General features: G+C 50.7%; 1 protein-coding gene across 1 annotated transcript; it reads right to left on the bottom strand.

Annotated features, from left to right (window-relative positions):
• Positions 1–1,321: 1,321 nt before the first annotated feature.
• On the bottom strand, positions 1,322–24,020 carry IKBKE (inhibitor of nuclear factor kappa B kinase subunit epsilon). The gene is made up of 20 exons (XM_066565430.1): positions 23,934–24,020; positions 22,892–23,032; positions 22,672–22,801; positions 21,150–21,331; positions 20,119–20,279; positions 18,939–19,049; positions 18,101–18,280; positions 17,562–17,764; positions 16,890–16,954; positions 16,719–16,810; positions 15,964–16,065; positions 13,442–13,511; positions 13,253–13,365; positions 11,861–11,937; positions 11,254–11,293; positions 10,259–10,360; positions 6,590–6,686; positions 5,985–6,070; positions 3,610–3,681; positions 1,322–1,545 (listed from the first exon to the last, which is right to left on the bottom strand). Exons 1-20 carry the CDS (start codon positions 24,018–24,020, stop codon positions 1,512–1,514), a joined length of 2,145 nt encoding a protein of 714 aa, XP_066421527.1. The 3' UTR covers positions 1,322–1,511.
• Positions 24,021–26,643: the final 2,623 nt, after the last annotated feature.

Here is a 26,643-nt window from a genome sequence, read left to right as displayed (position 1 = left end):
CACAGCAAACAGTTGGGGTTGACATTCAGGATGTTGGCTTTTATAATTAAAATGAATGGGGAGCTCTGGTGCCAAATTCCACCAGGGAAATGTTTCCTGGGCGGGGGAGGCTCCTGGGCACCCCTGGCGTGTTCCTACAAGAAACTCAGGCTGGGCACAGCCCTGCAGCTGCTGCTCCTCCTGCTCCTCCTTCCTTCTGCTGCCTTGGCACGGAGGGGTGGATGTTCCTGGCACTGGGATGTGCCAGGATGGGTGGGGTGGGCACAGCAGGGTGGGATCTGTCACCCTGCCTGACTTTGGATGCTGCTCCCTGGGATGGAGATGTGGGGACAGCAGGGTGGGATCTGTCACCCTGCCCAGCTTTGGATCCCTGGGATGGAGATCTGGGATGAGCCCAGCAGGATGGGATTTAGTCACCCTGCTGCTCTCTGGGATGGAGATGTGGGATGGGTCCAGAAGGGTGGGATTTATCACCCTGACCTGCTGCTCTCTGGCATGGGGAGGTGGGATAAACCCAGCAGGGTGGGATCTGTCACCCTGCCTGGCCTTGGATGCTGCTCCCTGGGATGGAGATGTGGGATGTGGGGACAGCAGGGTGGGATTTGTCACCCTGCTGCTCCTGGGATGTGCCAGGATGGGTGGGATGGGCCCAGCAGGGTGGGATCTGTCACCCTGCCCTGCTCTCCCTGGGATGGAGATGTGGGATGGGGATGTGGGATGGGCCCAACAGGATGGGATCTGTCACCCTGCCCTGCTGCTCCTGGGATGGGGCTGTGGATGTGGGCACAGCCCATAAATCACTCCGGGGACAGGCAGGGGGGTGGCTGAGCCTTCCCACAAACATCTCCTGCTCCCAGCTCCCACCCCCAGCTCCCGGCAATCCCTATCGCTGCTCCACACCTGCCCTGGCTGATCATCAGGGAATTGCAGCTCCTCATCAACGCCCAGGTCACAAAACAGCCGGGAAAGGAGCAGAACCATTGTCCCTAACAAAGGGCTGGGCCAGCAGGGCCCTCCCGCAGCTCTCTGTGCCATTCCCGAGGGACAGCACGGTGGCAGGGATGTGTTCCCCCTCCATCCCGTCCCTCTGCAGCAGGGAAGGGTTGGCAATGCCTTCCCACAGCCCCCAGCACCCCCTGCCCCACTCCAGCACGTCAAAAGCGAGAATAATTCCTAAATAAGTAAGAGGACGAAAGATTAAAGCTCTTCTTCTTCCTCATCTGACACAGTGATGCAGAGAAACCATGAAAACACCACGTCCTTCAAACCTGTTTTTTTTTTTTTTTTTAAAAAAAGAGAAAAATTTAAAACCCCACTCGATTTTCTGGCCAAACCTGCAGAGGCTCAGGGCACACGGGGCTGATGGGGGAGAAGGTGCAAAGTGCTGGGGCACAGAGGTAGGACACGGAGAGCTCCCAGGCACGGGAATCCAGCAGCTCCGTGGCTCCAGGGGCTGTGAATTCCCTCTGCTGGGAGGGTTTGGTTCAGCAGCTGCACCTTCACCGTGTCCCTCAAACGCTGGGAGCAGGAGCAGCCCCACCCAACCTGCGGGGACAAAAGGGTTTAGGTCAGATGTGGCCCTAAAAACAGGGCTGGATCCCCAGTTCCTGGGGTTTTGTCTTTTAAGAACTCCTGGATGTGCTGATCCATGAAAATCAGGATTTTAAAGAAGAGGGAGAGTGATTTTTTAGTGATAGGACAAGGGGGATGGCTTTAAAGTAAAAGAGAATTATCCCCAAATTTTGGCCAGGGATGTCCTCCACAAGCTGTTCATTGTATCAGGAATCACCCACAATAAAGGAAATTTCTGAGGGTGAGGTTTAGCTGGCACCTGGCTGGGAATCTCCTAAAACCATTCTGGACTTTCATTTTCCCAATACCATCCTGGGAGACAGCTCCATGAAAATCAGGATTTTAAAGAAAAGAGGGAAGTGACTTTTTAGTGACAGGCCAAGGGGATGGCTTTGAACTAAAAGAGGAGAGATTTAGATGAGATATTGGGAAGGAATTGTGCATATTCCCATTGTCCATTTGCATTTACAGCCTCGAGGAAAGGATGCAGAGGAGGAAAATCACAGGAGGGCGATTCCCAGCTTTTCTCAGCTTGAATAAACGGACAATGGGAATCTGTACAATTCCTTCCCAATATCTCATCTAAATCTCTCATCTTTTAGTTTAAAGCCACACCAACCACACCAACACCTCTTCTGTCTGCAAACCCAGAGGTTTTCTTTAATTTGGGGGCTGGAAAACTTCTCCTGTGAGGAGCAACTGAAGGAGCTGGAGGTGTTTACCCTGGAGAAAAGGATGTGGTATTCCCATTCTCTGAGCAGAGAGACACAATTCTCTCTGCCAGGACTTTTCCTGGGAAAGGCAGTGAGAAATCAAATAGAAATAAGAATTGTTTTCTCTTCTCTCTCTGAGAAAGCAAACAGAAATAAGAATTGTTTTCTCTTCTCTCTCTGAACTTTCTCACTGCCTTCCCCAGGAAAAATCCTGGGAGAGAGAATGATGTCTCCCGATGTTCAGAGGATGTGAATGCCACAGAAAGAGGTTCTGGGGGAACTTTATTGCTCCCAACTCCCTGGAAGGAGGCTGTGCTGAGGGGGGAGCTGGTCTCTTCTCCCAGGTAACAAGTGACAGGGCAGGAGGCCTAAAGTTGCACCAGGAGAGCTTTAAATTGGATATTTGGGTAAAAAAAATAATCACAGACTCTGGGTTTTGCAGAGGTTTTCATATAGAAAAATCTGTATCTAGTTCCCCATGGCAGTGAGCAGCAGTGAGTGCTGGGGAAAAGGGAAAAGGGTGAAAAGAGGGGGATGAAATGATGGAGAAATCCTTGGCTAAAACTCCAAGAAAGAAGAATTCTGCTGCTGCCAGCCCGTGATGCAAATACGGGGCAGTTAAAAACCCCATGGGAGAGGGGCTGTGGCTGTGCCTGGTGGGTCCCAGAGAGCTCAGCCAGAGCCTCCAGCACAGCCTGGGTGGGAGGAGTGGGGTGGGGAGCAGGGACCCTGTGAGGAGCAGGGAGAGGAGCAGGGAGAGGAGGAGGGAGAGGAGCAGGGAGAGGAGCAGGGATCCTGTGAGGAGCAGGTGAGGAGCAGGGAGAGGAGCAGGTGAGGAGCAGGGATCCCGTGAGGAGCAGGGAGAGGAGCAGGTGAGGAGCAGGGATCCTGTGAGGAGCAGGGAGAGGAGGAGGTGAGGAGGAGGGTGAGGAGCAGGGATCCTGTGAAGAGCAGGTGAGGAGCAGGGAGAGGAGCAGGGATCCTGTGAGGAGCTGGTGAGGAGCAGGGAGAGGAGGAGGGAGAGGAGGAGGGATCCTGTGAGGAGCAGGGATCCCGTGAGGAGCAGGGAGAGGAGCAGGGTGAGGAACTGGGATCCCACTCAGAGCAGGGTGAGGAGCAGGGATGCTATGAGGAGCAGGGATCCCACTCAGAGCAGGGTGAGGAGCAGGTGGGAGGAGCAGGGATCCTGCTTGGAGCAGAGTGAGGAGCAGAGTGAGGAGCTGGGATCCTGCTGGGAGCAGCAGCCCGGGGTGCTCTCACTCACTCACTCACTCACTCACTCACTCACTCACTCACTCACTCACTCACTCACTCACTCACTCACCTCTCGATGATGCTGTTGTTGAGCTGCAGATCGCAGGCGACCGACCTCATCTGCTCCAGCAGCTCCTGCATCCTGCATGGACACAGCCAGCCCTCATTCCTGCATCTTTAGGGGAAAATACAGCCCCAACTCCTGCATGGACACAGCCAGCCCTCATTCCTGCATCTTTAGGGGAAAATACAGCCCCAACTCCTGCGTGGACACAGCCAGCCCTCATTCCTGCATCTTTAGGGGAAAATACAGCCCCAACTCCTGCATGGACACAGCCAGCCCTCATTCCTGCATCTTTAGGGGAAAATACAGCCCCAACTCCTGCATGGACACAGCCAGCCCTCATTCCTGCATCTTTAGGGGAAAATACAGCCCCAACTCCTGCATGGACACAGCCCTAGCTCCTGCATTCTTTAGGGGCAAATCCAGCCTTAATTCCTACATCCTTTAGGGGCAAATCCAGCCCTAATTCCTGCATCCTTTAGGGGTAAATCCAGCCTCAATTCCTGCATCCTTTAGGGGTAAATCCAGCCCCAATTCCTGCATCCTTTAGGGGCAGATCCAGCCCCAATTCCTGCATCCTGCAGGGGCACATCCAGCCCCTCATTCCTGCAGGGGCAAATCCAGCCCTGATTTCTGCACTGCTCAGCCCCTGTTTCCCATGGGAGCAGCTCCTGCTGAAGGGCTGGGATGCCCCACAGGACACGGAGCAGGGTCACACTGAGCAGGGATCACATGGAGCAGGGATCACAATGAGCAGGGATCACAATGAGCAGGGATCACACGGAGCAGGGTCACACTGAGCAGGGTCACAATGAGCAGGGATCACAATGAGCAGGGATCACACGGAGCAGGGTCACACTGAGCAGGGTCACAATGAGCAGGGATCACAATGAGCAGGGTCACACGGAGCAGGGTCACACTGAGCAGGGTCACACGGAGCAGGGTCACAATGAGCAGGGATCACACTGAGCAGGGTCACACTGAGCAGGGTCACACTGAGCAGGGTCACACTGAGCAGGGATCACACTGAGCAGGGTCACACTGAGCAGGGTCACAATGAGCAGGGATCACATGGAGCAGGGATCACAATGAGCAGGGATCACAATGAGCAGGGATCACACGGAGCAGGGTCACACTGAGCAGGGTCACAATGAGCAGGGATCACAATGAGCAGGGTCACACGGAGCAGGGTCACACTGAGCAGGGTCACACGGAGCAGGGTCACACTGAGCAGGGATCACACTGAGCAGGGTCACACTGAGCAGGGTCACAATGAGCAGGGATCACAATGAGCAGGGTCACACGGAGCAGGGTCACACTGAGCAGGGTCACAATGAGCAGGGATCACAATGAGCAGGGTCACACGGAGCAGGGTCACACTGAGCAGGGATCACACTGAGCAGGGTCACACTGAGCAGGGTCACACACAGCAGGGATCACACTGAGCAGGATCACACGGAGCAGGATCACACGGAGCAGGGATCACACTGAGCAGGGTCACACTGAGCAGGGTCACACAGAGCAGGGATCACACTGAGCAGGGATCACACTGAGCAGGGATCACAATGAGCAGGGATCACACTGAGCAGGGATCACACGGAGCAGGGTCACACTGAGCAGGGATCACACTGAGCAGGGTCACACTGAGCAGGGATCACACTGAGCAGGGATCACACTGAGCAGGGTCACACTGAGCAGGGTCACACTGAGCAGGGATCACACGGAGCATGGTCACACAGAGCAGGGTCACACTGAGCAGGGTCACACTGAGCAGGGATCACACTGAGCAGGGCCACACCTTCCCAGCCCTGCAGACACAGAGCCCTCACCCCATTCCCAAGATGAGCAGCAGGAGGTTCTGTCCCCCCCTAAGGAGCTGGGCTGTCCCCAGACCCCTGTTCCCAAGGGTGGGAAATGGATTTGTAGAGAGTTCTTAGGGTCTAACAGAAGGCCCACACAGTATTCATCCCTATGCCAACTCTGAGATAAGAAATACTGATTTAGAAATGTTATGGAATAAGATAGATGTTGCTGAGAGGGAAATAGAGCTAGAAAAAAGTTTCAAAAATGGCCTTATAAATAAAACTAAATACTTTGGAGAAATAGAGCTATGAAAGATGTATTATAGTGGGACCCACAAGGGGCAGTTTTAGATGATTGGTTTTAAGGCATTTGCAGCATGGTGTGACAAAAAGTTAATAAGCTAAGAAATGCTTATGGTGTTTTGTAATCAGGAAATAGCTTCTGATTGTGCTGGTGTGAATTCTAGCACCTGTGTTGTCTCACCCTTCTCACGAGACTGAAACTGGAATAAAAGCTTTTAACTCTCAGTTTCCCCATCCCTGAGTCACACAAAGGTATTTTCCAAGCCAAGGACTCACCTCAGAGCCATCTCCTGGCAGGCCTGGCTCAGGGGGACAGGGGGGGCCAAATTCCATTGCTCCACCTGGAGAAGCCTGTCCAGAGCCTGTGGAGATGGAGATGGAGATGGAGATGGAGATGGAGATGGAAATGGAAATGGAGATGGAGATGGAAATGGGGATGGAAATGGAGATGGAGATGGAGATGGAGAGTGCTGGCAGTGCCACACCAGGGGCTGTCCTTGGGGCTGACCCAGAGCCAAACAGCAGCACCCACAGAGTCACACCCAGCACTGCTCCAGAACAATTCAATAAATTAACCCAAGCACCAGCACACTCCCAGGGGCTGTGCCCCAGCTCAGCAGCTCTGCCGTGGCAGCTGGAGGTGAAGCAGCATTTTCCTCCTGCTGCAATTCCCATTTATTGGGCACACACCCCCCTTGCCAGGCAATCCCTGGCACCAGCAGCACCTTGGCCAAAGGTTTCCCTGCTCACACAGCGGGACAAAACAGCACCTCCAGCCTGGATCACCCATAAAAAGGGGTTTAGGAACCCCGCAGGGCTCTCCTGCTGAGCCCAGGGGCTGCTGGGGAGGAGCAGGAGGAGCTGCAGCCCTGGACACCCACGCCCTGCAGGCAGTCCTGGCACTCCATCATCTCCACACTGCAGGCACTGATGCGGTTGCTGAGCCTCTTCAGGTGCCTCTTGATCTCACAAACTTTCCTGGAAAGAGGAGAAAATGATGTCAAAACTCCCAGGCAACGCTTGGCATCATTAATTTATTTTATTTTTTTTTTTAATTATTTTTTAATTTTATTTTTATATTTTATATTTTATTTTTTATTTTATTTTATTTTTTTATATTTTATTTTATTTTTTATATTATATTATTTTAATTTATATTTTATTTATAGCTTATATTTTATTTTATTTTATTTTTATATTTTATTTTATTTTTATATTTTATTTATATTATATATTTTATAATATATAATAACATTTTATAATATATAATATATAATATATAATATATAATATATATTATATATTATAATTTTATATAATAATATTTTATAATATATTAGTATATAAAATATACAATACTATATAGTTTATAATATATTATATTTTATAATTTATATTTTATAATTTATATTTTATAATTTATAATTTATATTTTATATTTTATTGTATTTTGTTTTATATTTTGCGTGTTTTAATTGCACGCTGCTTTCTGCAGAGCTGTCTGGATTCAAAATCCTGAAGGGAAGCAAATGAGTCAGGGCTTGCTGTAATTGCAGCTGCAGCAGCCACCATTAGGCCAGGTTATCCAAACAGCACTAAGAGCTAATTAATCAGGGAAAGTTGATTGTAAATGAGGCAGCTCAGACCTGTCAGTTCACCCAGCACAGACTGGGCCTCTTGTTCCTACCCAGAAAAGGCTCCTCACACCCAGCAGGCGCACCAGGAGTTGAATAAAAAAAAATAAAAATGTTTGGTTTGGCTTTAAAAAAACAAAGGAAAGAATATTTCAGGTGAATGATCCAGCCCAAGTCCCCAGAAAAACAAACACCGCCCCACAAACCCTGGCAGGAAACAAAACAGGACAATTAAAACTGAAGTAAGGAGAAATTAAAAATATCCAGCTGTGACTCATGGTGCTTTCTCCACAAGGACAGGAAAACAGGTACAAAAATACCTCAGGAAAACGTGGGGAAGGATTTTTCCTCCCTGTGAGCAGAGGTAAAACCATTTTTAGTGCCTTAGTGCTTTTAGTGCTTTTAGTGTCCTGCACTGCATGGATTCTGTGGGGCTCCACATCCAGGGAAAATCCCAATCCAAGAATTCCCACAGAAACTGAGGGAGATTTCATTGCCTGGGTGTGATGAGGGGACTGCAGGACACAGCTCCTGTCCTCAGAGTGAAACCTGCCTCTGGGGAGGGCTGGCAGCAGGGAAAGCCCTGGTGGGACAAGCTGGGAATGGGAATGGGAGAAGGATGGGAAAAAACTGGGGAAAAATCAGGGAAAAAAACTGGGAAAAGAAAAAGAACTGGGGAAAAGAAAAAAACTGGGAAAAAGAAAAGAACTGGAGAAGGATGGGAAAAGACTGGGGAAAAAACAGGGAAAAGAAAAAGAACTGGGGAAAGAAAAAACTGGGAAAAGGAAAAGAAGTGGGGAAGGAAAAAAACTGGGAAAAAGAAAAGAACTGGAGAAGGATGGGAAAAGACTGGGGAAAAACTGAGAAAAGAAAAAGAACTGGGGAAAGAAAAAACTGGGAAAAGGAAAAGAACTGGAGAAGGATGGGAAAAGACTGGAGAACAAAACAGGGGAAAAACTGGGAAAAGAAAAAGAACTGGGGAAAGAAAAAAACTGGGAAAAGAACTGGAGAAGGATGGGAAAAGACTGGGGAAAAAACAGGGGAAAAAAACTGGAAAAAGAACTGGGGAAAAGAAAAAAACTGGGAAAAAGAAAAGAACTGGAGAAGGATGGGAAAAGACTGGAGAACAAAACAGGGGAAAAACTGGGAAAAGAAAAAGAACTGGGGAAAGAAAAAAACTGGGAAAAGAACTGGAGAAGGATGGGAAAAGACTGGGGAAAAAACAGGGGAAAAAAACTGGAAAAAGAACTGGGGAAAAGAAAAAAACTGGGAAAAGAAAAGAACTGGAGAAGGATGGGAAAAGACTGGGAAAAAACTGAGAAAAAAACTGGGAAAAGAAAAAGAACTGGGGAAAGAAAAAACTGGGAAAAGATAAAGAACTGGAGAAGGATGGGAAAAGACTGGAGGAAAAACAGGGGAAAAACTGGGAAAAGAACTGGGGAAAAGAAAAAAAAAACAGGGAAAAGACAAATAACTGGGACAGAAAAAAAATGGGGAAAGAAAAAAACCTGGGATGGGGCAGGGAAAAGGCAGGGAGGGCACAGGGACAGGGCAGACCCTGCCCTCAGCTCCTGCAGAAATTCTGAGCATCCAAACCAAACTTCCAGCCTAAAAATCCCCTCCACTTGTCAATCCAGCCCAGGGCTACTCCCCAGCAGAAACAGGATCAAAAAATGGGTTTAATTGTAAGGAATTCCAGAAAGTGCTCCTCCCTCCAGCCACAGGCAGCCCAGGAGGGGCTGCTCCTGTCCTTGCCATTAAATTCCAGTTTTTGCAAGATCCTCTCCCCCCCTGCTGCCACAGGCTGTGGATTGCCCTCGATCACCACAGGGTAATTTGCTCTTTGCATTATTCCCCAAGCACTGTTCAGCAGAAAATCCTTCCCAGGGAGTGGGAAAATCCTTCCCATTTCTCTCTGTCTCGATGGCAATTCTGTCCCAATAAAATAAACTAAAATAACCTCTCCCCCCACGCCAGAGCTGCAAGTTTAGGGGATTTGGGGGCTTTTTAAAACATAAACTTAAAACAGCAGGGCAGAACTATGGGATAGGAGCCAGCTGGGGTTTCCAGTGGGGTCACAGAGCTCTTGGAGGGTTTGTCACCCCTGAGCAGTCCCTCAGCAATTCCCAAAACTCCCATTTCCATCTTTCCACTGGATCATAGCAGACAGCACTTGGAAGCCCTAATCCTTGGCGGAGGGCTGTTGTTGTTGTTGTTGTTGTTGTTGTTGTTGTTGTTAATAATAATAATAATAATAATAATAATAATAATAATTATTATTATTATTATTATTATTATTATTACAATATAAAATTGTAATAATGATTTTTAATATAAATTAATTTTAATACAAATTACTATTTTAATAGAGAATATTTTAATAGGACTATACTAATTAATTATAAAATTATTGATTTAAAATATTTTAATATAAAATTAATATTATTCTTTTAATAGAAAATATAATAATAGAATATAATATAATTCACATATTTTTATATTATATTTTATAAATTACAGAAATTCATATATTATATAATTTATATATTACATAAATTATATTATTATTGCAATATAAAATTCTGATAACTATTTGTAATAGAAATTAATTTTAATATAAATTATTTTAATATAAAATATTTAATAAAACTATACTTTTTTAATATAAAATAATTAATTTAAAATATTTTAATATAAAATATGACAATATGACAAGATAATATAATATTATGTTATAATATTTTTATATTAATATATTATAAAATATTATTATTATTATTATTATTATTATTATTATTATTATTATTATTATTATTATTATTATTATTATTATTATTATTATTATTATTATTATTATTATTATTATTATTTCCACTACAAAGTGGCCTGTCCCAAATCCCTGAGTGGGGCTGGTACCTCATTCTGCTGCTGTGCAGGGCCAGGGCCTCCTGGTACTGCTGGACGCAGTCATTCTGGAAAATGGACAGAACCCTCCTGGCCAGGTTCCCCAAATTCAGCCTAAAGCCAGGAATAAGAGAGAAAACACCATTATTTCCTTCAATGTGCGAAAAGGAACATCACAGGGTGGAGAAAGAAAGGAGTTCCAGGGAAAACAAACCCTGGCTGTGATGGAGAGGGAGGTTTTGGGGGATACAAAATACAAAGAGAATTTTGGTTTTGGGGGATACAAAAAGCATTTGATACAAAAATACAAAATACCAAGAGCATTTCCCAAAATCCCCATTTCCATCTCCATGCTCCATCCTTAGCAGAGAGCACTTGGAAGCCCTGGATGCTCAGAAAAGAGTTACAGAGAAGACAGAATACCCCTGGAGAGGGACATTTTGGGGGATTCACCCCCTGCCCCCCACCCAGGGCACTGCTGAGCAGTCTCTGCCTTGGAGTTTAGGGCAAATGCTCAAGGTTAGACTGAGACAAGGGAGTCTGTGGGTGGAATTTCACCCTCCCTGCTGCAGCTTGAAGTGGGAATTTTGTTTCTTGCCTGTGCTGAACTCCCCTGGTTTGGGTGCAAACTGAAAGGTACCAAACCCCTCAGGCACTTCACAAGCACAGGGGGAAGCAGGGACACTTCCCAAATCACCATCTCAGTGCAAAAAAAAAGCCTTTTTTTTGGTCTTTTGCTCACACAGCCCAAGTCCTGGGTAAGGCCAGCCTGGGATGGGTTTGTCCCCTCAACCAGCACAGGGATGTGACCCCAAACCAGCTCCCTGTCCCCACCTCTGCTCCCACAGCTCCATCTGAGAGAGCTCAGGGCTTGAACCTTCCCTGGGAGAGCTCCTGCAAGGAGGAACCACACAGGAACCTCCAATTTTTAACAATTTTTAACCCTTTGGGGCCCACCCAGAGCCAGCAAGGGGCAGGTCCTGGGGAGGGGACAGGGTGGGACTCACTTATCCAGTTTGTGGATTTGCTCCTCGTTGTAGCTCAGCCCTGGGGAGGAAAAACAAGGTCACCACACATTTCCTGCAGACAGCCCAAGAAATGGGCAATTTCACTGCACACAGAGCTGGCTGAAGGGGATTTTCCTTGTGGATATTTTCAGTTCAGTTGAAGAAAGAATAGAGATAATTTCTCCCAGGCTGAGCCTGGGAATCTTAGAGGAGAGAATCCAAACAATTATTATTTCTCTTTCTATCACCATTGTTTATAGATATGGTTCTCCAGAGTGTGCTACTGCTGATTCACCAATAGTGTGAGAGGTTTTCACTTTGAGACCAATCAGGTCTTAAGTTCACCATTATTTCTGTAAGAACTGTAAATTTCTAATAATAAAGTGGCTTTTCATACCTTTTGCATCATAGAGACAATGATAATTATTACCCAGCTGGGGGCTGCTACCACATTTCCTGGCTCAGCCCCCAGGGCAATGTCAGGACACAGAAACAGGAAAGCCCTGCAAGGTTCCATGAAGTCACTGCTGATCCCAGCAAACCCAAATCACCCATTTTCCCACGGGCAGGGCCATTCCTGCCTGGTGTCCCCAGCCCCAGCACTCACTCAGACACGTCCTGGCCTTCTTGAACTGCTTGTGGATCATCTGCATCTTCTCCAGGCAGCATTCCATCTGCTGGATGCTGCAACGGGGCAGGGAGGGGGTGAGGCTGGGCTGAAATCAGCATTTGGGCTGAAATCAGCATTTTGGAGGGAACTTATCCCTTTGGGGTGGGATGTGAATTCTGCTTTTCCCCTGCCTGTCTGTGAGCAGGGACATCAGCCCCTGTGTGTGCGTGTGGCACCCTTGGCAGGGGAACTGCTCCATTCTGTGGGGCTCTGCTGGCAAGGATGAAAGTTTGACAAGGAAGTCTCACAGATATGGGTGCTTGGCAGAAAGGTTTTTGAATGTAGAATCTGATGAAGGAATAGAGATGGAAGCAAGTTTTGATATAGAAGAGAAGAATTGCTGAGCCAGTCTCACTGGATAACTAAAGAGGCAAAAGGTGTCTTAGAAGGAGTTTTTATGGCTTAGAGCAAGGATAAACCCACCCCAAACAAGAAGATGTTTTTACTAAGCAGAAAGAGAGCACAGGCAAACAAGGCAGCAAATGGTGCAAGTAGAAGAAAAGTCTCAGAATTTTCCACTGCAGGAAAACTGAAAACAACTTCTAGCTTAAACTGTAATGTACTGACTTTGAGTGATTGGAGAATAGTAACATGAATATGGTAATTACAGCAGTTATGATAGGCTATAGATAATAGTTAAGGTATAGATTGGCTCTGCTGTATTGAGATGCTCAGCAAAGAAAAGTATAGAATGCATTGTAACCAAAATTAAAGTATATAATGCATTGTAACCAAAAGAAAAGTCTATAATGCAATGTAACCAAAAGAAAAGTCTATAATGCATTGTAACCAAAGCCAAAGGGTCTCCAGGCCTGCCTGCAGCTGGAGCTGACAGCTGTGGGCACAGCTCTGTCACCCACAACCCTGGACTGCTGTAACCTCCTGGATGGAATAAACTGCATTTTGGAGACTGCCTGGAGTCCCACATCCCTCATTCAGGCTCTTACAGGGCTCCACATCCAGGGGAAAATCCCAATCCAAGAATTCCCACAGAAACTGAGGGAGATTTCATTGCCTGGGTGTGATGAGGGGACTGCAGGACACAGCTCCTGTCCTCAGAGTGAAACCTGCCTCTGGTGAGGGCTGGCAGCAGGGAAAGCCCTGGTGGGACAAGCTGGGAATGGGAATGGGAGAAGGATGGGAAAAAACTGGGACAGGGCAGGGAAAAGGCAGGGAGAACACAGAGACAGGGCAGACCCTGCCCTCAGCTCCTGCAGAAATTCTGAGCATCCAAACCAAACTTCCATCCTAAAAATCCCCTCCACTTGTCAATCCAGGCCAGGGCTCCTGTGGGGACAGCCAGGTGGCACCAGGGATTGCCCCACACACCTCTTGTCCTTGTGCACTTGCTGCCTGTCCTTCACCAGCTCGGCCAAAATCCCATCCAGGGCCCCTTGGAAGTCAAAGATGCTGTGGGAGCACTGGGAGAGCTCCTCATCCACCTGCAGAGGGGGGCAGAGGTTGGGACCAGCTGCTCTGAGAGCTCTGGGGGCTCCTGGGGCTGGGGATGCTCCTCACCCTCTGCAGCCTTGGCTTCACCACATCCAGCCCAGCTGGGGCCCTGCTGCCTGCAGGAACAGCCTCGTACCTGGGGGAAGGCAGAAAATGGGGATTGCTGAAGGGGGATTAGTGCTGGCAAACAATTGGCACAGGGATCCACCCCGTGCTGGGGTCCTGGGGGCTGCAAAGGGATTTCCTTGGGCAGCAACCCAGATTTCAGAGCCACTGTTGGAACTCACTGAATCCCTCTGGGTGTCCAGGGTTGCCCAGGACCCCATGGGGGGCTCAGAGACCCTGGCACACAGCCCAGAGCACCTGTGGGTTTGATTGTGACCCCTGGAGCAAGTTACCAGCTTTGTATGAGGACGTGAAAGTCACACAGGTTTGAATGGTGTAATAACAAAATGATCACAGGGTGAAAATGTAGATTTTAGGATTTTTGGTATGGGGGTTATGGGGACAGGATGGAGGAACTTGGGCGTGTCCAGCCTTTCTTCTTCTTCTTTTTGGTCTCCATTTTCTGCAGTGATGTTGGCACTTTGGGATTGGTTTAGAGTAGAAGTTCACTGTCTAACACAGGTGATAGGTATTGGGAATTAAGTGTCAATATGTTATATGTAGTTTGTGGTATAAAAGGACAACAGCACCCTGAGGGCGGTCAGAGTGCCTGTGGCTGCCCTGCTGAGCAGACCTCGGCTGGGCAGAAAGAAAATTTTATAGATAAGAATTAATAAACAACCCCAAGACCGAAAAGTGAAGAGTCCAGACTCGTTTTTCAGACGCATGGGCGAAGCAGAGACATCCTGCACATCTCAGGGCTGCAATTATCAACAGCAACCCAAGAAGCCACGAGATGCAAAGTGCTGATCTGGTAAAAACTCGCCCTGTTGAGTCCAATTTGTTCCAAAATTGTTGGTTTTACACCCACTGGCTTCAGGCCAGCTGGGAGGGTGTCTGTGTGCCAGGCTGAGCGTGGCACAGGGGCTAAGTCAGCAGAAACGTTCCTGCTGCAGAGCTGGAAGGGCTGGAAGAGCCAGAGCACCCAGCTGCAGCTCTGCTGCTCTTGGCACTCCAGCTCTGAGGGCTGCACTCAATGGGAACCACGTGTCCCTATTTTATTTTATTTTTTTTTTTAATCCAGATGAAATGGAAATTAAGAGACTTTGCTAAATGGAATGAAAGAACAGCAACCCAGAGGCAAAGAATTTTCCACTATAACAACAACAAAAAAGCAGCAGAAAAGTAAAATATCCGTGGGTTGCTTGAGATAAAATGGGTTCAGCTTGGCCCAGGGCAGCTGCGTGGGAAGGGGGGTGTGAGAAAGGCTGAGGGCAGCCCAGGGTTTCCCCATAATTCAGTGAAGACTCTTGGAAGGAAATGGGACCTCTCCCCAGGGCTGGTGGGATGCTGGATCCCTGGGAATGCAGCCCAGCTCTCCAGGGTTGGTGATAGGGGCCAGACCCCCATGGGGTGATGGAGCTGGTGCCACCCTGCTCTTTATTTTATCCCAATTTTCTCAGTTTTCCTTTCCCTGGAGCTGGTACCATCCTGCTCTTTATTTTATCCCAATTTTCTCAGTTTTCCTTTCCCTGGAGCTGGCAGCAGCTCTGGCTCCTTCCTGCTCGAGGGCTGTAACAGTCAGAAAGCCCCAGAGCAGGAGCCAGAGTCAGGACTAACTCTGGCCTCCTGTGAAATCATTAAAAACTGAAGAAAAGAGGGACAAACAGCCAGAGTGACTCATTTCCCAAACAGTGAAAAAGCCTCCTATACCCACAATATCAGCTTATTCCTGGCATTTTCCTTATTCCTGATTATCCAGGACCTTTGAGAGCCCCTGTTCCAGATTGCAAGGCAAGATGCATTCTATTCCCATCTGTATGGCAGATTACCTTTGTCAAGTGGCAGTTTGCCTTATCTCTCTCTTTGAGTGACCACAATCACTCCTCCCTGGGAGGGGACACTGCTGATAACAGCCATTGAATGTCCCTGCATGGCTGATAAGAGCTACAGCATCCCATTGGGAGATGTGAGCCCACAGGGAGGAGCCAAGCATTCCTACCTGGATATAATCTGGAGATTCTGGAACACCAGCACAGCTTCTGCACTGGATTGCCCAGAGGAACAGCAGCTGCCTCTGCCCCTGGATCTTCAGAGGCAGAGACTGCACCTTTCTCCAGGATCCCTGCTCCAGCAGAACCAGCCCTGGCACTGCAGGAGGGCTGAGCCACAATTCCAATGGTTCTGCTGCCAACAGCCTGACCCACAGGGTGTCAGGTTGGGTTTTGACTCTGGCAGTGTTGGTTTGGTTTACTGCATTGTTTATTTTATCCTTTTATTTTTCTTCCTCATTAAAGATCCATTATTTCCTGCTCCCATATTTTTGCCTGAGAGCCCCTTAATTTAAAATTTCTAGCAATTTGGAGGGGTGGGGAGGGTTTACATTCTCCATTTCAGGGGAGGCTCCTGCCTTCCTTAGCAGACTCCTGGCTTTCCAAACCAAGAGAGCCCCATATCCCCCCAGCACAGCCCAGCTCACTTACAGCACGTGTGTCTTCCCCATGGTGAGCTGCAGGCAGGTGAGCACAGAGTGAGCCCCTCTCCTCTGCTCCAAAATCCTGCAGCACTCTGTCCTCAGGGTCCCTCTGCCAAGAGAGAAAACAGCCCCCCCAAGATGTGCTCCCTGAAACCACAGATCCATCCTGGGGTGGGGATGGAGCTGGTGGCTTCTCTCAGGCTGCTCTGAGACACTGGGGGCTGGTGAACCTAAAATTGGGTGTGGCTGCTGCTTTTAGGGTCTCTCACCCTCTGTCCTGTCCCAAAAGGGGTGGGTAGGGCAGTGAAATTCATAATGGAATGGTTTGGGTTGGAAGGGACCTTAAAGCTTAAATTCCAAATCCCTGCCCTGGGCAGGAACACTTCCAATAGATGCACACAGTGATGACAATAATAAAATACAAAGGAAGGAAGGGAGGAAGTGAGGAAGGGAGGAAGGGAGGAAGGAATAATTCTGCTTTTTTCCTCAGCCTCTCCTAAACTGAAAAAAGTCACCCAAAAGGAACAAAGGAGGACAGGAGCATCCTCCCAACACCGAGGAGTTTTTCCTCCAGGTGCAGCCCCTTGGGGACACAGTTCCCCTCCTGCCCTGCTCCCTCCAAGTCTCCCAGGACCCCACCCCACCATCCCCACTGGTCTGCACTAGCAGGAAGAGGCTGAAAACCCCTTAACCCAGCAACCCCATAGCCCTGGCAGGCTGTGTGCCCCCTGTGCCCTGCCCAGCAGTGGCCCTGGCACTCACATCACCCAGTGCAGGCCCCTGGCCAGCAGCTCCCGGCCCCTCCGCAGCGCCTGCCCCACACGCAGGGTCTGGTGAGCAGCACCCACGGCACTCTGCAAGGCAAAGGGCACTGCCAGGGCCTGTGCCAGGCACAGGGCACTGCCAGCACACTGCCCTGGCACACACACCCACCTTGGCTGCACTGCAGTCGGCCACCACGTCCACCCTGGGCACGAACTTTGGGAATTCCAGCGCCGCTGCAAAGACAGGCAGGGTCGGGGGGTTTGTCACCAGCTGGGGGCTGTGGGCAGCTCCCACCCACCAGATAAACCCTGGGGACACTCAGGATTTCAGCCTCGGTGTTGGAGGCTCAGTGAAGCCCTCCAAGATATTTTGGGAGCATGGATGAAGGCAGGAATTCCCAAAGCTCAGCATGGTGTGTGGCTGTGCAGCAGCAGCACATGGCAAGGGAAAACTGACCCTGAAATCCCCTAATCACGCTGCAGGGACCAGAAACAGGACTGGGAATTGGCACTGGGAACTGGCATCAGGACTGGGAATTGGCACTGGGAAGTGGCATCAGGATTGGGAATTGGCACTGGGAAACCAGTGCTCCTGCTGCTGGAACTGGGGTCACTGCTGGGAATGGGGACTGGCACAGCCTGGCAGTGGGAAAAGCAACCAGTCTGGAGAACTGGGAACAATCCAGTGGGAACTGGGATCCAGGTCAAACACTGCCCAGGCCCCAGGAGCTGGGATCACGCAGGAAATGGGAAATCTCTCAGGGTAATAACTGGAACAAATCCCTCTTCCAGCAGCCACTCCCTCTCCTGCTGTGCCACATCTCCCACCAGCCACACTCACGGTCTCGGTACCGGACCCCCACCACGTCCTCGGGCTGCTCTGAGGTGCTCAGCAAAGTCAGGGGGCTGCTCTCTGTGGTTTTGCAGAAATGATGAGCTTGTAGATTGGGATCCAGCTCATACAGGTGTCCTTCAAAAAAATATTCTTGATGGTGAGGGGCTATGTTTGTCTGTTTGAAGACGGCGTCTAAAAACTTGGTGGTACTGAAATGGAGAAAGAAGGGAAAGGATGGGGTTAAGCAAAGAGGTGAGCACACAGATTTCCATCCCTTTAGCAGCCTGCTGCCCTCAAAATACCAAGATGTTGATATTTTCTCTTAGCAAAATATCAGACAAGGTCAGCAGAGCCCCCTGAGGCTCTCAGTGTGCCCAGAGCTCTGCTAGTGCACTCCCAGCAAAGGCTGATTTGAGCCTGGTGTGTTTTAACCTGCCTTGGGAGCAGTGCAAAGGGCATGGTGGTGCCCCAGGTTCTGCTGTTGAAGTGAGGGGAACTCAGAGTTCCATTCCCAAATCCCAAATGAATCTTCATCCCAGCCTTACGTGTTGTAGGAGTGGATGTAGATGCGGTGGGAGGACGCCTGCTGCAGGGAGAACACGTCCACCACCATCCTGTGCAAAATGTCGTTGGTTCCTGCAAAAAACTGGTCGAATCCCCAGCATTTCTCCTGATCCACCTCCAGGATATTCGCCAGGATGGGGATCAGCTGGTCCTTCAGCCCCCTGCAGCAGCAAGGGAAGTTTTGTATTTGGGTTGCCTCCAGACAAAGGAAGGAATGATGAATCTGACTCCATGAATGATGAATCTGTTCTCAGAAGGCTAATTTATTATTTTATGGTTATATTATATTAAAGAATACTAAACTAAACTATACTAAAGAATACAGAAAGGATAAAGACAGAAGGCTAGAAAGCTAATAATGAAATAATGAAAAGATAATAATGAAAATTCATGACTCCTGCCAGAGTCCTGACACAGCTGGGCCCCAATTGGCCAAAGAGCCAAAACAACTCACATTAAACCAATCAAACAATCACCTGTGGGTAAACAATCTCCAAACACATTCCAGATGAGCAAAACACAGGAGAAGCAAATCAGATAATTATTGTTTTCCTTTTTCTCTGAGGCTTCTCATCTTCCCAGGAGAAAAGTCCTGGGCAAAGGGATTTTTCCAGAAAATATGAATGCCACAGGGAAGAAGAGAAGTTTGATGGGCTGGTGTAACCCTGAGTCACAAACACTGCCCTGCACCCCCTTTTCCTGTCTGGAAAGCAGAGATCTGCTCTGAAAGCTGTGACAGCTGAAGAAGAAAAGTTTCAGCGCCTTGTTAACCCCTCCTGTGCTGCCTGGGGACACCCAGCCCCAGCAGGGGACACTCACGTGGAGAGGCGGCAGGTGATGGGCAGCTCGTAGCTCCACTCGATGCTCCCGTTCTCCTGCCTCTGGATCCCTGCAATGGCCCCAGGAGGCTTCTCCGTGGTGATTTTGTACCTGTGGGAAGGGATTTTTTGCTGCTGACTCGAGCCAAGCGAGCTCTGTTTGGGCACTGAGTCCCTCAGGTGGAGGGAAAGGGCAGAGCGTGGATGTGCTGGGAAAAACATGATTCACTGAGGGAAAAGGAAGTGCCCAGAGGGAAAATCCTGCAAGGAACAGTCAGAACCTTCCATTAACCCTGCCTCCCCTTCCAGCTGTTTAGCCAGGACGACTTGGGAATGCATCTTACAGAATCCCAGAATTATCTGGGTTGGAAGGTGTGGTGGTGTTTGAGGGTCCGCAGGACAAGGGAAGAGATGAGAATCTTGACTCCACATTTCAGAAGGCTGATTTATTATTTTATGATATATATTATATTAAAAGAAAATTATTTACTAAAAAGAAAATATAATATATAAAAATTGTAAAATATATAAAAATATATACAACCATATAATATATAATAATATATAAGATATTGCATATTATATATTATATATAATAATATAATATATATAATAATATAATATATAAAATATATATAAAAAGAAAATATAATATACTAAAATAAAATTATATACTAAAACTATACTAAAGAAAGAGAAAGGAGACATCAGAGGGCTAGAAAAGAATGCATAATAAAATCTTGTAACTGACTAGAGTCCGACACAGCTGGACTGTGATTGGACATTAATTAAAAACAATGACATGAGACCAATCAAAGATGCATCTTTGGCTGGTAAACCATCTCCAGACCACATTCCACAGCCATCAGATAGTTATTGTTTACATTTCTTTTCTGAGGCTTCTCAGGAGAAAAATCCTAGAGAAAGGTTTTTTCAGAAAATACGTCTGTGACAGGAAGGAACCTTAAAGATCACCTGATTCCAACCCCCTGCTATGGGCAGGGATGCCAGTGTCCCACCCCAGCACCCCATTTGGAGGGAAAACGTGGCAAATGGGACATGGATTCTTCCCCACACTCCCCACAGGCCCCTTGGCAGGGCTTTGACCAGGTGGGGTTAAAGCAGAGCGAGGCACCCTCAGCACAGCCCCAGCTCCCCAGCACAGCTGGCAGGGCACCTACATGATCTCCTTGTTCCTGCGGGGTCCCCCGAAGGGCACGAAGGGCAGGCTGCCGGTGGCAGCGTGGTAGAAGGTGACACCAATGCTCCAGAGGTCCACGGTGACGCCAAAGGCCTTCTGCGGCGGCTTGCGCAGCACAGCTCGCTCGTACACGTCAGGGTGCTGGGGGGACACAGACACGGTCCTGGCTGAGAAACAGCACCTGGAACACAGACCTGGGTCCTCCCAAAAACCTCTAACACAGCTCTGGGTCCTGGCTGAAAAATATCAAATGGGACACAGCTCTGGGTTCTGGCTGAAAAACATCAACTGGGACAGAGCACTGGGTCCTCCCAAAAACCTCTAACACAGCTCTGGGTCCTGGCTGAGAAACAGCACCTGGAACAGAGCTCTGGGTCCTCCCAAAAACCTCTAACACAGCTCTGGGTCCTGGCTGAGAAACAGCACCTGGAACAGAGCTCTGGGTCCTCCCAAAAACCTCTAACACAGCTCTGGGTCCTGGCTGAAAAACATCAAATGGGACACAGCTCTGGGTCCTCCCAAACACTTCTAACAAACTCTGTGTCCTCCCCACAAAACATCACCTGGAACAGAGCTCTGGGTCCTGGCTGAAAAACATTACCTTTAACAGAGCTCTGGCTCCTCCCCAAAAAACATCACCTGGAACACAGCTCTGGGTCCCACCCAAAAACCTCTAACAGAGCTTTGGGTCTTCCCCAAATACCATCACCTGGAACACAGCTCTGGCTGTCCTCCCCCCTCAAAAAATCACCTCCAACAGAACTCTGGGCCCTCCCCAAAAAACATCACCTGGAACACAGCTCTGGGCCCTCCCCCAAAAACATCACTTCTAACAGAGCTCTGGCTCCTCCCAAGAACCATCACCTGCAACCCTGCCACAAAGCACCCAGCCCCTGCCCTTCCAAAAACACAGATGAGGCTCTCCCAGTGACTCAGCTGCAGGACTGAGGGACAGGGCCCAGCCTCCCCCAGGACTCCCAGGGCCACCAGCCCGGCACATGCCCTCCTCACCAGGTACTCCTCTGTCCCATAGACGGACACAAACTTCTCATCATCCTCCAGCTCCCGGGCGGCTCCGAAATCCGTCAGTTTGTAGATGCTCTGCCCGTCCTCCCCCACCAGCCTCATGATGTTGCCGGGTTTGATGTCCCTGTGCACGACACCATTCTCACGGAGGTGGTTCATCCCTGCCACTGGCACAACGGGGAGGCAGAAATTCATCCGTGGGGCTGGGCCACAGGGCTCCCTCCAGGGGGGCCAGTTTGAGTTTAGGGATGAGAAAAGGGCTGGAGAGGGGGTAAATGCCGTGGTGGTTATCGGAACTCAGTGCATCCCTCTGGGTGTCCAGAGTTGCCAAGGACCCCGCCGGGGGGCCCGGAGACGCTGGCACGCACAATAACCTCACAAAATGCACAATAACCTCACAAAATTCCCAATACCTCACAAAATTTTCAAACAGTTACCATGCCTTGTGGTTAGACAGGTACCATGCCTTTGTTGAGACAGGACTTATCTGTTCCTGTATCAACCAAAAATTCAAATTCTTCATTTAGAGGTCCCACTTCAAAGTTTACCAAGGGCTCCTCTAGATGTTGCATCGGGTCCCTTAAAGTGTAAAGCCCTTGACACCCCTAATTGTCACCTCTAAGAACCCTCTCTAAGGCTTCTTGTTCCCTGGCTATTGCCTCATCGAGACTGAGCTTTTTACAAACCCTCCTAACATGTCCAGTTTCTCCACAATAATCCCAGAGCACCTGAGGATTTGATTATGACCCCTGGAGCAAATTACCAGCTTTGTATGAGGACCTGAAAGCCACAGAAGTTTAAACAGTATAATAATAAAATTATCACAGGGTGAAAATGTAGATTTTAGGATTTTTAGAATAAGGGTTTTGGGGACAAGATGGAGGGATCTGGGCGTGCCCAGCCTTTCTTCTTCTTCCTCTTCTTGGTCTCCATTTTCTGCAGTGATGTTGCACTTTGGGATTGGTTTAGAGTAGAAGTGCACTGTCTAACACAGGTGATGGGTATTGGGAATTAAGTGTAAATATGTTATACATAGTTTGTAGTATAAAAGGACAACAGCACCTTGGGGGTGGTCACAGTGCCTGTGGCTGCCCTGCTGAGCAGATCTCGGCTGGGCAGAAAGAAAATTTTATAGCTAAGAATTAATAAACAACCTCAAGAGCGAAAGGTGAAGAGTCCAGACTCGTTCTTCAGACGCACGGGTGAAACAGAGACACCCTGCACATCTCAGGGCAGCAATTAACAACCAAAACCCGAGAGGTGGTTGCACTTAGATGGGGTTCAGTGTGACTGGAGAGGAGGAGGACATGGCAGGGCACTGCTCCTTGTCACAGCAGCTTCCCAGAGCAAGGAGAAACCCTCAACACTGAGCTCAACCCCACCCTGTTCAGGGCTGCCATTCCCGACCCCTCACTCCATTGCCCAGGGCTGCTGCCTGCAGGGTCCCACCAGCCCCCAGCTGGAAGGGTCCCAGTCCCTGCTGGTGGTCCCTGAGCCCCCCACTCACCCACACACTGCAGCACGATGAGGAACTCGGACTCAGCCAGGCCAAAGGCATTGGCTGGGTCTTCCAGCACGTTCAGCAGGCTGCCACTGGAGCAATATTCCATCACCAGCACCTTCTGCTTGCTGCTGCCCTGCGGGAGGACAAGGGCAGGGCTCAGCCAGCCCCGTGTCCCCCCCAGGTCCCCTCCCTTGGCTGGGGAGCCCCAGGATTTCCCACTCACTGTCTCCTCCACGGCGAATAATTTGACAATGTTTTTGTGGTTCAGCTTCCGCAGCATCTCGAACTCTCTCACCTGCACCTCCTGGGGCCGCAGGTAGCTGGCACTGTTAAACACCTTCACAGCGACCAGCTCCCCCGATTTCTGGGAAAAAAGAGCAAAAAGGAGGGAATGAAAACACCAGGTGATGCCATTCACGTGCGAAGCGGTTCCAGGAGCTCTGTCCCGGCTCCCACTGGGGATGTAAATGATGAAATGATGAAATGTCGCCTCTGCAGCGCTCGGCTGCACAAACAAACCGCTGTTATTCACCTCCCTGCCCTTCCTGTCCCGGCACCCACGTGCTGAGTGTCGCTGTGTTTATCGGCCCCACAAAGAGTTCCCATCTGCAGCCCGGGCCGGCGGCTCCCCGAGGGATGGGGATGTTCCCAGCCCGCTCCCGCAGTTTGCTTAATAAACTTCAAAGGCTGCTGAGGAGGAGGAGGAGGAGGAGGAGGAGAGCCCGCTCCAAGCCCGGCAAGTGTTTGCACGAAGTATGCAAATGGCCAAGGATGGGGTTTTCAAAACCTCTGGGCATTCCCCGGTAGCAGCAGCTCCTTCCCCCTGCGCCAGAAGGAGCCGGGGAGCGCCCCAAAAGCCGCCCCCGACCCGCAGAGCAGGGGAAGGAGCCCCGTGGAAAGTGAAAATAAAAGGCAAAGCAGCGCCTCTCAGTCTAGAGGCATGGTCCAATGTTCGGAGGTTTTGCTTTGCTCCAAGGTCGCCCCAAACGACAAACCCAGACCAGCAGCTTCTGTGTCGGTGAAGCCGGTGGGTGAGTGTGTGTTCTAAGGTGGCTGCTGGTTTTGCGGTTCCACAGGGTCTTCCACAGGGTCTTATGGGTTTATCCCTGCTTTTGTACAGGGAGATCAAACAAAACAAAACGCAAACAGCGCCTGAGGTGCGAGGATCTCCCGGGAGGGCGAGCGGAGCGGGGCTCGGGCAGGGATGGGGGCACCGGGGCTCTGCACTTTGGGGTTCCTGCCCCCCCCCAGCTGCCCCCGCTCACCTTGTTGCGAGCTTTGTAGACAGAGGCCGTGGCCCCCTGGCCCAGGAGGTCCTCGGTGCTCCACAGGTAGTTGGGGGTGCTCTGCATGTCCGGTGAGATTTATCCCACCGAGCCCCTCCGGGAAGCGCGGCAGATGCAGGGTGGGATGCAGGGTGGGATGCAGGATACGGGGCCGAAGCTGAGCATGGACGAGCCCGCAGCGCTGCCCGAAGCCCCAGAAGCCCCAGAAGCCCCAGAAGCCCCAGAAGCCCCGGGCCGTGCCGGGGCTGGCAGCAGGAGCCCGGCGGATGCCGGAGCTCGGAGCGGAGCAGCGCGGGGCGAGAGGCGCCTCCCCGGCCGGGAACTGAAACCCGCGGATTGCAAAACCCGCCCGGCGAGCACGGCCACGCTGCAGGAGGAAACGCCTCAGCTTCCTGCTCGAGAGAAAACTTCCCTGCCGGGCAGCCATGCCCGGGCACCCGGGCAGCAATCCCCAGGCGTGCCGGGCTGCCGTCCCCGCAGCACCTGGGCTGCCATCCCTGGCACACCGGGCAGCAATCCCCGGGCACACCGGGCAGCAATCCCCGGGCACCCGGGCGGCCATCCCTGGCACACTGGGCTGCCATCCCCGGGCACCCGGGCAGCCATCCCCGGGCACACCGGGCAGCCATGCCCGGGCACCCGGGCAGCAATCCCTGCAGCACCTGGGCTGCCATGCCCGGGCACACCGGGCAGCAATCCCCGCAGCACCTGGGCTGCCATCCCTGGCACACTGGGCAGCAATCCCCGGGCACACCGGGCAGCAGTCTCCGGAGCCCCCGCGTTGCCATCCCTGGGCACACCGGGCAGCAGTCTCCGGAGCCCCCGCGTTGCCATCCCTGGGTACAGTGGGCAGCAATCTCCGGAGCACCTGGGCTGCCATCTCTGTGGGCACCTGGGCAGCCATCCCCGGGCACGCCGGGCAATCATCCCCGGGCACCGGAGCAGCCATCCCCGGGCACCTGAGCTGCCATCCCCCGATACCCGGGCTGCCATCCCCGGAGCACCCAGGCATCTATCCCCCGGAGAACCTGGGCTGCTGTACCCCAGCATCTGGGCAGCAATGCCCTGGAGCACCGGGGCTGCCATCCCTGGGTACAGCGGGCAGCCATGCCCCGGCATCCGGGCTGCCATCCCCGGGCTGCTCCAGGACAGCTCCAGTGGTGACAGAAGGTGCTGAGCTCCGGCTGCCATCGGCACTGCCAGGTGGGGATTTGGGGAGCAGAGCCGGGTCAGGATCTGTGCCCAGGGTCGGTGTTCAGCCCTTGTTATCTGTGCCAGCACGGGGTCAGTGCTTGGGCACGGACACAGCACTGCCTGGCAAGGCTGGCACTGTTGGGGCTCCCTGTCAGGGATGTGGGGCAGGGTGGGATGTGGGATGCAGGGTGGGATGCAGGACAGGGTGGGATGTGGGATGTGGGGTGCAGGTGACAAACAGGGTGCAGAGCAGGATGTGGGATGAAGGGTGCAGAGCAGGGTGTGGGATGCAGGATGGGATGAAGGACACAGTGGAGGGTTCAGGGTGAAGAGTAGGACAGGGTGGGATGCGGGATACAGGTGGCGTGCAGTGTGGAGGGCAGAATGTGGGGTGCAGGACAAGGTGGGATGCAGGATTTGGGATGCAGGATGGGATGCAGGACACAGAGGAGGGTTCAGGGTGAACTGAAGGACAGGGTGGGATGTGGGATGCAGGTGACATGCAGGGTGCAGAGCAGGATGTGGGATGCAGGATGGGATGCAGGACTGGGTGGGATGCAGGATGCAGGGTGGAATATGTAATGTGGGCCAGGGTGGGGTTCAGGATGTGGGGTTCAGGCTGGGATGCAGGGCAGGATGTGGGATTCAGGGCACTCTGCTGCCTGCACTGGGCAGAGTGGGGCTGCTCCTTTTCCTGCTCACTCTGTTTTCAGTGTGACCAGCTCAGCATCAGGGTCCCACTGTCAGGAATTGTTCCAGGCTGATATGGATGTCTCTAAAGGCTCCATCCTCACCAACAAAGCCTCCAAAGTTCTCAGAGTTCATCAGCACATGGGGCATCCAAATATCAACACTGCTTCACCAGCCTGCACACAAACCCCACCCCTAATTAATTCCTTAATTCCTGCTGAGCTTCATTTTCCCATCCAGGGGTGGGTGCCTGGAGCAGCCTCCAGAGAGGGCAGAGGACCCAGCCTGGCCCTTTCCCTGAGGTCATCCAAGGGTGCCCAGGGCTGGGAAGGGGTGGCAGAGTCTCGGTTTAACCACACGAAACCTGAAATCACTTTGGGTGAAGTCATTCAGCTGCAGCTCCGCTGACAGGAAGAGAAAGGGCCAGGGTGACTTCTTGAAATTGTGTCTGGTTTTATTTTCTGTGCCTGTGAAACAGGAGCATGTGCATGAGCATGTTTTATTTTCTGTGCCTGTGAAACAGGAGCATGTGCATGAGCATGTTTTATTTTCTGTGCCTGTGAAACAGGAGCATGTGCATGAGCATGTTTTATTTTCTGTGCCTGTGAAACAGGAGCATGTGCATGAGCATGTTTTATTTTCTGTGCCTGTGAAACAGGAGCATGTGCATGAGCATGTTTTATTTTCTGTGCATGTGAAACAGGAGCATCACTCTGTCCCCATGCTGCTGGCCGAGCCCGTGCCTGGGAGTGCAGGGAACTCACCCCCAGCACCTGCCTGGCTTCTCCCAGCCCCCTTATGCTTC

Source organism: Molothrus aeneus, chromosome 24 (assembly GCF_037042795.1).
Source record: "Molothrus aeneus isolate 106 chromosome 24, BPBGC_Maene_1.0, whole genome shotgun sequence".
Classification (NCBI taxonomy): domain Eukaryota; kingdom Metazoa; phylum Chordata; class Aves; order Passeriformes; family Icteridae; genus Molothrus; species Molothrus aeneus.
This window is presented reverse-complemented; position numbering and strand designations above follow the sequence as displayed.